This window comes from Vidua chalybeata, chromosome 2, assembly GCF_026979565.1.
Source record: "Vidua chalybeata isolate OUT-0048 chromosome 2, bVidCha1 merged haplotype, whole genome shotgun sequence".
NCBI classification, from domain to species: domain Eukaryota; kingdom Metazoa; phylum Chordata; class Aves; order Passeriformes; family Viduidae; genus Vidua; species Vidua chalybeata.
In genome coordinates, this window is record NC_071531.1 from 11,039,522 (window position 1) to 11,051,555 (window position 12,034).

At 40.5% G+C, this 12,034-nt stretch overlaps 1 protein-coding gene across 8 annotated transcripts in view; it reads right to left on the reverse strand.

Annotated features, from left to right (window-relative positions):
• The window catches only part of GK (glycerol kinase), a 62,670-nt gene that overhangs the window by 19,048 nt on the left and 31,588 nt on the right, over positions 1 to 12,034 (reverse strand). For 4 of the 8 annotated variants that reach the window (XM_053936165.1, XM_053936159.1, XM_053936166.1 and 1 more), the window contains one exon: positions 11,303 to 11,495. The exons of 1 other annotated variant lie outside the window; for it this stretch is intronic. In XM_053936165.1, coding sequence (XP_053792140.1) covers positions 11,488 to 11,495 — 8 coding nt within the window. In that variant the 3' untranslated portion in view covers positions 11,303 to 11,487. Of the gene's footprint in view, positions 1 to 396; positions 453 to 4,959; positions 5,425 to 5,444; positions 6,284 to 11,302; positions 11,496 to 12,034 lie in introns of those variants that run through there. 3 more of the 8 variants (XM_053936162.1, XM_053936163.1, XM_053936164.1) reach the window with 3 other exon arrangements.

A 12,034-nucleotide genomic window follows, 5' to 3' on the forward strand; every position in this document is an offset into this window, starting at 1 on the left:
TATTGATCATTCAGGAGTGCCACCAGGGCTTTTCCTCACGCATAAAACAAAGGGCAGCAGGGTCTCCAATTGCCAAAGGAATGAGCAGTAATCAGGAGAAAAGCATGTATCAGGTGGAGTATAGGAGAACAGGGAAGTTCATCTTTAATATAAGACTGTACAGCAATATCCAGATAACACTGGATCCTGGCCATAGGAGGGAACAAATAGACACAGGCTGACAATTCTTCTGTTTTGTGACCTTTTTCAGACATATCCTTAGTGATGGCATTCTGTCTCTGACTGGAGCTAACCCTGCAAAATCTGGTCTTCAGCTATTGAACTGCTCCAAATAAATTCCTCTTTGCTTGACAACAACTCCTTCCTGGGGATAGCAACAAGCAGCAGCAGCTGCTGCAAAATGCAGAACCTTTCCCTTTCTTATTTCTCAGAAACCATCAAAATTTCTTTATCTGCAAAGACAAGCAAAAAAAGTAGTAGAGGTAAAGACTAGGCCACATAAAAAAACACTTCTATTTGTCCTTCCTCCTGCCAATGCATTACAAAAAGGAAGATGAACAGATTTGGCATAAGAGGTTGAAAATGTCCCCTTGGATGTGCAGCACACAGCCTACCTTGTGCTCCAGCTGTGGCTTTGGGGCAGGCCAAGGAGAGAACAAGGACTCTCCAGAGCAGAATGCACAGGGGGCTGCAGCCACCACTATGGAGACAAGAGTCATTGATGGAAAAAGAGGGAACATAATAAAAATCTGTCCTTTGGATATCAAAGTTACAGCTCCACTTGTGCAGGAGTCAGGAGTGAGGGGATTTGAGCACATGTGACATAGGAAAGCTTCTCTCACATTTTTTGTGAGGTGGTTCAGACAACAAAAGAAACAACCCAGAGGAAAAGCAAATCTGTTGAATATTACGCACCCGTGCCTTGCTTCACAAGATATAGAAGGAAACCTCCAAAAATCCAGCTTCATTTTGCCAGAAACCTGTAACTGGGAGTCAGTTAAGTGAGAACAGGGAAAATAAAGCTATGGCTCTGAAAAGGAAGCAGAAGGGAGGAGGAAGTGAAATTGAAGTGCTGAAAGCACCACCTCCACTTTCAAGCCATTAATGATACCCAGCTGTTTTTCACCACTGAGAATATTACTTTTCTCCCTCTGAAAGTTAAGCTAATGCCTTCAGTTAAACAGGAAAGAATTTGAAGTGACTAATATCCACTCCTGTGCAGAGAGGTTTTGGCTTGGTGTTTTCATCCTTCTTTCCTACTCTATCAGCAAAGCAGCAGAAAAAGCCATATTGAATAGCTTTACACAATTAATGCACTGGCATTTGCATTAAAATCCTTTTGCCAAGATTGAATTATAAAAGTTGGTGGTTTCTTTTTACGCACTGAAATAAATTTTAATTAAAACTTTTGTAGCGCTTTAAGTCTATTCCTTTATGTAATTTATTTGGTAAATTTGATAAACCTGAGCAATTGCAGTACTCTGGATTTTTAAATGGGCTCTATTTTTGTCAAAGACCCTGGCAGGTTTCTAAATGTCATCTGGACAAAGCTGACGTGATGAGAATGGCTGAGTGGGAGCTGCCTGTGGCTGCCATCCTGGCCAAGGACTTGGTCTTTGATCAGACTACACCTGTCTGTTTAGGTCCTTTAGGTCCTTTTGTTTGAGAATGACAGGCCTGAGCAAAAGAATCCTGGTGTGGCCTAGAGCCTTGCTGTCTTTGAAGGTCCAAAATAATTCCTCAGAGATGCTGAAGTCCTCCCAAAGTACCAGCTTGTGGTGCACATTGGGCACGAGTTTAGGGCAAGCTGCTGGTCCCACTGCTCTTAGTCTTGAGTCATTTAAACAGGGTGTGCCTATACCAGAACAGTCAGTGAATGAAGAGAAGAGAAATGAATGGAGGAAGGTGAGTGGATGGGATCCAAGATGATGCCAGGCTGTTGCCTGAGAGATCCAGCCACGGGGTACTGACACAAAGCCAGAGGTGTTTGCCCACCCACTGACGATGGTGTTAAACACTCTTCTGTATCCATCCAAAAGGACCTACACAGGGACAAACTGTAATCCCACCACACATCCTCTGCCCAAAACGATGGCCCAGATTTAATTGGCAGCAAGAATCTGCTTGGGTATGTGATGCACGAGAGTAAGAGAGCAAGACTTAGTGTGCTGCCTGCACATGGCTGGCTTTGTGAATAAACAAAGGACTTCTGTTCGCCAAACTGCCAAGTGAGCACCCTTAATTATAAGTGAATTAAGCTTTCTTGAGAAATTAACACAGTCAACAAGTGTCTTTTCTTAAATTATAAACAGATGGTACTGTTCAGCAAAAGCAAAATGTGATTAAGAAAGCTCCTCTGTTCAGAAAATAGAATTTGTGCTTTAAAATTTTAATCAATCAAAGGCTTCAGATTCAAAGCAGAACTTTCCATTACCATGTGAACATATTTTGTTCTGTTTAGTTTTGTTTATATTTCAGTTTATAAATTGCACAACTATTTACTATTTCAAGTCACTTGTGTCATTAGCTGAATGTTAACCCAGGTGGCACTAGCAAATGATGAAAATGTCAAAGAAGCTAACCAAATATTGGCTTGTTGAAAATGAACATAATAACATAATAAATATCTATGCTAATGACTTCTGTGTAGGAAATATGCATTGCTAAATGGTAAGTCCCACACATGAGGCCAGGAATGTAGTTATCTGACTGATCAAACAGTATTTTCATATTTAAGTCAGGACTGCATTTCCTTAACATCTGCTCTGGTAAGAAAATGACAGTGGTGACAAATCTATTTTTTGTTCTTTGGAAAACTTCCACCATGTGGGATGCTACTTAAGCTGAATGTAAGGACAAAGGGGACTGAGGAATTGATTTATCTTACCTGTGCACACATCCAAAATGAAGGGACTCTGTCACTGGGGGCTTTTGTAAAGTCTCACCATTCATTATTTTCTTGCACAATTTGTAAGTTTGTCTTCACTGAAGAAAGATTAGTTTTGAATAGACTCTATTTGTCCTTATTTGTTTAAATTAGAAGCATTATGTGACTTGCCCTGAAAAATCAGCTATTGAAATTGCTCTGATAACAGCCTGGTTTAGTTAAGGCCCAAGATGCCAAGGGCAGCTCTACAAAAGCCTTTCTAAATGCAGAGAAACAAGGCAGCAGTAGAGCAATTTTGTGGTGCTGATACAGAGGTTTTAGATCAGTCCTCACCCCAATGCCCACAAAGCCAGTGAGAGCACAGCAGTGCCATCCTGTGTGGGGTCAGCAACCCAGCAGAGCATCCTTCTGGCCATGGGCAGCACAGCTCTGCTGGCTAGGGGTTACTGTGTGACCCTGGCTTCAGCACTGAGCCTGGGAAAGAGAGGGAGTGTTTGAATTTATACAAATGCAGTGCATCAAACACTTATTTTTTTTGCTCCCCAATGCTGTTTTCCAGAAGTAGTACTCTGTTCTTGGCATGATGTAAGCCAGACCTGTCAAAAAATCCATAAGATACTACCCTGAACCCCAGCAAACACTCAATGTGTGGACTCTGGCAGAACGCTTGTTTAGCTCATCCCTTTCTATTGGGCTGGAGCTACATGGATACAAGCAAGAGAAGGGATACATGATAAAGGTGGAAAAAGGAGTACATGGTCTGAAAATGTGCTTTGGAAGTAGGATGCAACCTGGCATCTGTGTGTGATTCCATATGCCCTAAGATTGCCACATATTATGTTAATATAGCAGCAGGGTGAGGGGACAGATGGAGAAACCCCAGTTCCTGCTCTGAAACAGGAATGCTTTTACTGACATCACGTCCAGACAGAGTGGTGGAGTAGATAAGCAAACCCAAAATAACAAACCAACAACTGCTAGCAGCCTTCTGAACATTTCTGTGTTGTTTACAGTGCCAAAAGAGAATGAGAGAGGTGTGTACCTTGGAGGTGTGTCTGCAAAGGTTGTGGCTCAGTGTCATTTCAGTCCCATGTCTTATGCTCTACAAAACCTCTAACTTCAAAATGAAAGAGAAGCAAGAGATCCACGGATATTACTTACATCCATTTTCTTCATTATGGAACATCAGTCATTTCAAAGTCTAGGCAGTGTCCAAAATGAAATATCCATTGAGAGAAAGAAATTACTAATTATACTTCAGTGGATGTGGACTAATAGGTCTGTGTAACCTTGGTGCTGGAACTTCCTGACTTTTAGGTGGAAATTCATAATGTGAACAATCTTAAGGGAATATCTGTAAACAAGAATTACCACACCTTTTTCTTTTTTAATTTTATTATGAAACACCTCACTGTTTCCTCATAAGTGTTTAGTACCACATGTTTAGTGCAAACTAGTTTGGCAGTGCTGATCTACAGTGTGTAAGTGAGTTGCCCGCATGCTGATGTTATCTTTGTTTCTATTGTAAGGTAGTACAGCTGTGACTCATGTTTCTGCATAAATATTTAAATGATGATTTCAACATTTTCGTTTTGACAATACTGTACCAAATGCTGCTGTTATAATTTCAACAGATTTTGAAAAGCAAGTGGTAATAACTGATCGGCTTTCTTTAACAAAGCTATAATGAACTCTTCCAACAATTTCAGATATATCAAGGACATTCTGTAAACCAGTGTCATCCTACTGTAATGACCTTTAACCATCCTGTTGCCTGTTATATTGATCTATTATTGTGTTACACTGTGTTCTGAACTGCTAAAATTCAGGTATGTTTTCTTCTACCTTTCCTAAGTGCTTACTCACACATTGAATAATAAAACCCTACCTGCATATTCCAATATACAGCCTAGCTCATCTGCACATCAATTGTGACTCAGTATTTCACATCCTCATGAATAAGCAAATAAGCTATTTCAAGATTAGCAAATAAAATCTTTCAGCACGATTATATTTCATTTAATTTAATCATTAATTATATTGACATGAATTGTGCTTAGCATTGCTGAACATTACTTAACATTTTGAAGTTTGACAAACCCTTCCTTGTGTGCACTTCACACTTTGTTGGTGTGATATCAGAAGTCAAACAAAAAGTCTGGTAAGAGTCAAGGTAATGATGGCATGGTACAAAATGTGTCACTGGGTATGGCAGCCCCTGACTTGAGCTGCAAATTCATCAGTGATCTGAAATCCAAAGCAAGACAAGGATCAATTTGTTTTCTTTAAGGTTTATGTATTAGAGTCACATGATAGAGGCATCATGTTGCACTTGAAGTGGTCTACACCTTTTAGAGTACTACAGTCCACATAAAAATAGCTTGTGTTGGTGATACATACCTATTTCCTAGTGGAGATAGTTTAAAATACATGTCTTGAAGTTTAGCTGAGAACAGTATTATAGTTATCATCTTGTATTTTGCTGCACAGTGACACGATTCTTGCACATTACGGATTCCCCCCTTTTCTTCTTTTTCCTTAAAAAAAACCCCCAAAATTGAAAATAACTGATGCCTCCAGTATCTCTACTGTGAAATCTCTAAAAGCATTTGTTTTGTTAAAACACTTCCTTCTGCTGAAGAGTCAGTTCAGAATTGTACAACTGAAGAATCAATTGCCCTTGAGAAATCAAGGTTGGCGAGCTGCAATGGTACATTCATTTCCCAAAAATGTTGTCCACAGAAGACTTGGGAGTTAGATTCTAGTTATAAGCTGATAGAGATTGAAGCAGTTTACATAGTTTTTCAAGTAATCTTCCTTCATATTGAAGCAGTATCTGACTTCAGTGTTTGTGGAAGAAAGTGATTTTAATACTGAAACATCATGTAGGGAAGGCCATTAATATTTGTATTATGTATCCTCTCAGCTGACTCCTGGTGTTGCAGAGTGAGTAGTAATAACAAAGGGATTTCTGTGCTCATAAAAGCTAAAGGCAAAGAGTTCATGAATCTGTATCAAACAATAAGCTCTGTGGCAATTTTTTTTAGCAATGGCTCTACCTGCAAGACAATCTATGCAGAAGGGGGGGATAGGACTGAAAGCTTAGCAAAAACAAGTAGCTGAAGTCATATACCCCCCATTCATGAAGCTGTTTATGACGCAGGAAAGGAACTGTGGGTGCTGTTGAGCATGCTAACTCATCCTATTGCCAAAACAAACAGAATACAACTGCAACTGGCTGTAGTGGTGGGAGGGAAAATGCTTGTTCTAGACAGTGACAACTGATGGCCAGTGCCATCCTGTCTGTTTTCTAGTTGCTCAAGACCTAGGGAGTGTGCCAGGAGATCGGGAAGCTAGAGCTGCTGCAGTCTCAGTTCTCAGCGTGCTCCTGAAGACCTGAAAAGGAACAGTGGGAGATACCTCCAGCTGAAGTGGATGTACTTTGAAGGATAGTCAGAGAAGGAGCTCCTAGACCAGCAGCCCATAGATCTGAGGAAAAAAACACTACAGAAAAAAAATTAATTACTCCCATACTGATGTCTTCCCATTACAAAAGCTTAAGGAACCCATACTTTTAGGTTTTGCTAACTGTAATTTAATGTGATGTCTTTGGAAACACATTATCCCATGCTTGCCTTCTAGGCTCCTTTGAACCACCTGGTGGTGTAATTCCCTAAGAAAAATAGGGTGTTACAGCAATCAGAAATCTGAAAAAGATTAATTTTACTTAAACTCCCACTGCAACTGCTTAAGAGAATGTCTCAGGACTAAACCAAGCAAGATAACCAGCCCACACAGTCAGGCTGACTCTTCCAAAGCAAATACCTACACAGAGTAACACAGTAAGACTGCCAGATGAAGAATGTTGAAATACAGCAGTGGGTGACAGCTGGTTCATACAAACTGAACTGGTTTTGTCCAAATAAACCAGCATGGACTTTCCCCTAGCCTTTGTTCTGAGCTGGCTCAAGGCTTCAGCCTGTGCAGGGGTTGGGCTGTGGCTGATCTAACCAGCCCCACAGATGGACCAAGGCAGGAGGGCACCTCTGTCTGGGCCAACCCTCTGCTCAGAGCAGGGTCAGTGAGATCAGGGCTCTGTCCCATGAGATTTTGAGAATCTTGGATGGAGATCCCACCCTTCTGAGCAACCTGCTCCCTTATGTGAACACCCTCAGAGTAAAACATTGCTTTCTTTTGTTTGAATGAGATTTTGTTTGAATGTTCTGTGCTCACTTTCGTCCTTTGTCTCTTGTTCTGTCACTGGGCACCACTGAGAAGGGTCTGGCTTTCAGTCCTTGTGTCAGGAATTTATATCTGAGCTCTCTCCAAGTTGAATATGCCCAGATGTCTCAACTTCTCACCCATGACAAATGCTCTAACACCTCATCTATCTTTGTGGCCTGTTACAGGTCTCCCTATGTTATGGCTGTGTCTCTCTCATCCTGGCAATCCCAGAGCAGGATTGCAGCACTCAGGTATCACAGAATTATAGAATGCTTTGGGCTAGAAGAGATCTTAAAGATGATGTAGTTCCAGCTGCTCTGCCATGGGTAGGACCATTTTCCACTAGACCAGGTTGCTCAAAGCACCATCCAACCTGACATTGAACATTTCCAGGGGTGGGGCATCCACAGCTTCTGTGGGCAACAGGTGTGTCTGAGCAGGGCTGAGTGAAGGATCACTCCCCTGAGCTGCTGCTGATGCTCTGCCTGACCCAGCCCTGGTGCTGTTTGCCTTCTTTGTCCAGTTGCTGGAAACAAGGGTTCAACTTGGTGTCCACCAGGAGCCCCCTGGACCTGTCCTGCAGAGCTGCTTCCCAGCGGGTTGGTCCCTGGCCTGTCCCAGTGCAGGGGTTTGCCCCTCCTGGGGTGGGACTTGGCACTTCCCCTTGCAGAGCTCTGTCAGGTCAGCCCACTTCTCCAGCCTGTAGGGATCCCTCAGGACAAATCATTCCAGCAATGCTCCTGCGCCACTTCCCAGCTTTAAAGGGCTGCCACTCATTTGCCCATCTTTAGCTCCATGATTGAAGTACTATGTCCATAAATTCCAGTAATTGATCTATAATATATATAGTAATTAGAAAAACATACATGTACATGTAGCTATCATACTGGGCCCAGCTACAGCTGATTATGGGACAGCATTCCAATAGCTGATAGAGATCTAGGACTGTTTAGATGCAAAGATTAAAGCTGGATGCTGATGTGGATATTAAAAAGCTTGATTATACTGCACAGAGTTCCAGAGTAACAGACATTGTACTAGCTTTTGCTGAAAAAAAATATTTATAAGCTTCTGAAACTAATTAAATTAATAAAATTCCAATATCATAATATTCAAGCTTGATGAATCATGGAATTTGAGTACAGTCTTGTGCAGGGCAGCTAAGGGCAAGGTTGCAATTCTGCTGTGTGAAAGGAAGACACTGGAGTCTCATGGGCAGAGAGAGAAGCCTGATATTGAGTGATAAGTGTTTGTGTGCTGATGCAAAATTTAAATGTATTTTTGTTTCCAGGGTGTGTGTTGGTGAGTGAGTTTTGTTTCTGACACACACAACTGATTTCCACATAGGAGACTAAGGATTTGTAAAGACTAAAGATTTGTAAAGGCTATGGATGAAGGCCATATCCTTGGATAATCATGGAGCACTGGATGTGTAGAAGGCAGCTGAAGCCACAAAGAGACAGAATAAGAATCCAGAAGGTGCACTCCTTAAATGTACCCGTCAGATACACCCCATGCTCCTTTCTTAAAATAACAGAAGTACCTTCTGCTCCCAGCTACCATCCCCAGCAATATTTGCTATTTCATGATCATTACTCCTCACAGCTTACAAGGGCTTTTGAATCTGTAGCAATTGCCAGAGTATGGTATAAGGCCAAAACCTGTTTGGTGTATTGGCCCCACCCCACCTTTGCATCAAACCTGTACTACGACCATGTTCCTTCCTGTTGTTTTACTTGTGTTTTCCTGCTTTTTCCTGAACATGCAGGGACTTGAGGAAATGCGATTTCTAATCCAGTCCTTGAGTCCTTGCATCACTGAAGCAGGAAACAGAACTGCAAGTATTTCACCTGTACATCTGAGCAACTTAAAGCATGTCTCGGAGAGGCTGCTTTACTGCTTTATATATATCAGTGTATACTCGTGCCTCATGTAAAAATATTAGTGATAATGTGTCTGAAAAATGATGTACAAGAATAAATGGACACCTTCCACCAATTCATTTATGGTACTTTAATACCAAGTTAATGCATTTCTCAATTAAGAATTTATAAACTGGTAATTCATAAAAAAAAAAAATAAATCACAGCTTCACAAAAAGCTAACTTTAACAGTTTGTCCCCTCCCCGCCAACAAGCAGTTTACAATATATTTCAACTATGTTGGTAGAAAGTTAACAGTGATGTGAAACTCTTAAAAAACATTTGCAACAGCAATTGAAAATAAAATAATGATTCTTACTCAGTGAAAAATTAATAGGAATTGTGTTTCCCAGTAAAAGATAAGTCAGAAAAGCAGCAAAAATTCCCTCTCCTACTTGTTAGGTACAAGCTTTCCCCCTGCCACATTTATCATGAGCAAAGGCAACACTTCAGCATTATTCGTTCCCAGGTCCAGCACTTCAGTGGTTTTGGCAAGACTCAGAGGTCATATTCAGAAGTCCAGAGTTTGAGGTGTGTGCTGCCCCTGCTCCCTGTGCTCCATTCCTCTTCCTTGAGGTACAGTGGGGTCAGAAACAGCTCAGAGTAAAGGTAAGGAGTATGAAATTTTTTCTATGGGATCATATTATTTTTCACTCTTCACCTCTCCAATACAAACTGGAAACACCAGAAATTTTGGCTGTCACACTTCACATGTGAGTATTTACAGGAGAGACAGGATTTGAATGATGCTGTTATATTTACTTGTGTACAAAATCCCTTCTCTTTGCTGAAGTTATACATGCAACCACAGGACAAAAAATGTTCCTTCTCTATCTTCTAAGTTAAAAGTCACATTTTCAAAAGTCATTGCACTTGACAATAAAAAGGCAATTAATATGCATTTGATATTAAATATATTGTACAGACCTGAACTTCTGTGCAATTCATTGCTTCACACATATAACATCCTTTTAAAAACTAAGCCTCTAATCAAAGAAAAACTTTGTTAAAGACAATCTTTAAGAACAAATGCACACAAAAAACCTCTCCCTTTAACTCCTAGTGCGTTTTAACACATCTTTGAAATTCTCTGTGTTGTTCCCACATTCAACCTTGCTGCCATTCCATACTGGTCTAACATCACTACACAAGAACACCTTTTCCTTGACCTAACCAATAAGGCTGGCATTTGGGATGCTGTTGGTACGAACAGGAAAGCTGAAGATAAGATTATTACCTCACTCCTTTCATGTGGAAAACAAAAGATTTCAAAGTGGATGCGAATCAGCTGTCACCATTGTCTGTAAATTCCAGTGGCCCATTTCAGGTGCCAGTACTTATTCTACTGAGCCAGGGTTTTGGATTGTCCCAGCATATTTTGCAACATCTTGCAGTTAAAAACTACAGACATGGAAACTGAAAGGGAGATTTTGGTCCCTGAGATATACTAAATGAAATTAAGAACTAAAGCACTGATATTTAGTTTGGCGTGGACCCTCTTTAATGAAAATGAAGTTAGCTTCAACTTTCTAAAGTTTAACAAATAGTCACTTAAGCAGGATGACAGGATGTACGCAGTACTGGTCAAGAAAAGTGCACTGTACAGAGTAGTTTGAAAAGTTATCAGTTGCTGAGGACCAAGCAGCTGTCCTGTCAATTGCATGCTGCATCAAACTTGTCTTTCCAAGCTAGCAGAAAACCACAGGATGAAACATGGCCTTAAGCAAAACACTATTTTCTCTCATCTCTTTAAAGGTACAACTACAGTACTTGGTGTCGTAAATACTTAAGATGGGCCAAGTGACTATATGGGCCAGAGTTAAACCCAACTTTTTAACCTTGCAACTGAAAGTTTCAGCAATAATCTGTGGACCATAGCAGCAAACTCCTCATTGCCAAATCAGAGGCAAGGTGCACTATGATAATCCATCTTGGGCTAGTGTTTTAAAGGTTTGTACCATGGAAGGTGTTTCACACCAGTGGCAACTACAATAAAACATCTTTGGCAACCATTTGGCAATTCACAGCAGCTGGAAGAATTGTAAGATGTTTATAAAGTTCCATAGTGCATCATTAACTTTCTGAAGTGTGTTGCATGAAGTACCAAACTCCTGAAAAGGACAGCTAAACATCTGCCATCATTACCTCAGAGACTGCAGGTTTTTTCCATACCACTTTCTCAGACAAAGCTAGGGCTTGTGAAATTTTAGAGGATGATGTGAGATTGTCCACACAAAGGCTTCCAGTGCATTTGGAGTTGATTTGAGTAATGAAGGGCTGAAGACTGAATTTTCAGTGCACCACTGGGAAGTTACACAGGGACTGGTGACAGATGGATTCGTGAATAGATTGAACCACAAAAGTAGCATAATCACGTTGGTGGTGGAATCTTCAGACAACAGAACAAACCGAAACAAAAAAATCAGCTGCATCCAGTGAGTCCACTAAGTAGCCTCATTTACCTTAAATAAAAAATGTGTGCATTAGGAATACAGAACTTATTCTAAAACATTAGTAACACACTATAACACAGCTGAGCTATAAGAGGAATTCAGTAAAACCAACTTTAGTTTTCAACTACTGCAATTATATAAATTAGCTATGTCTTGTGACACTAGATAAGCCAGCTCTTAAGTGTGTGGGATGTGCACAGTAGGGGGAGCACACCACTAAGATGGGTAAATTTTTAACAAGTAGGAGTGTAAGAAGGTAATTTAAGCTTATTTTCTTCTAAATATGAGCTCAACTTTCAGAAATTTGGAAAATATTATAGCAACTATCTTGCAGAACTGCACAGTGATCCCTATATATAAATTACTATGCAATTTGGCAGTAACAAGCACAACAAAAGAAACTAAAAAGGAAAACCAGGATCTTAAAAAAGAAAACAAACCCACAGGGTATTTAAGCAGGGACAATATAATTTTGCTGATCAGCACTGATGTCTCATTCTGTGAGAATCAAGTCAAATAACTTTATACCCCAGATGCCACATAAGACC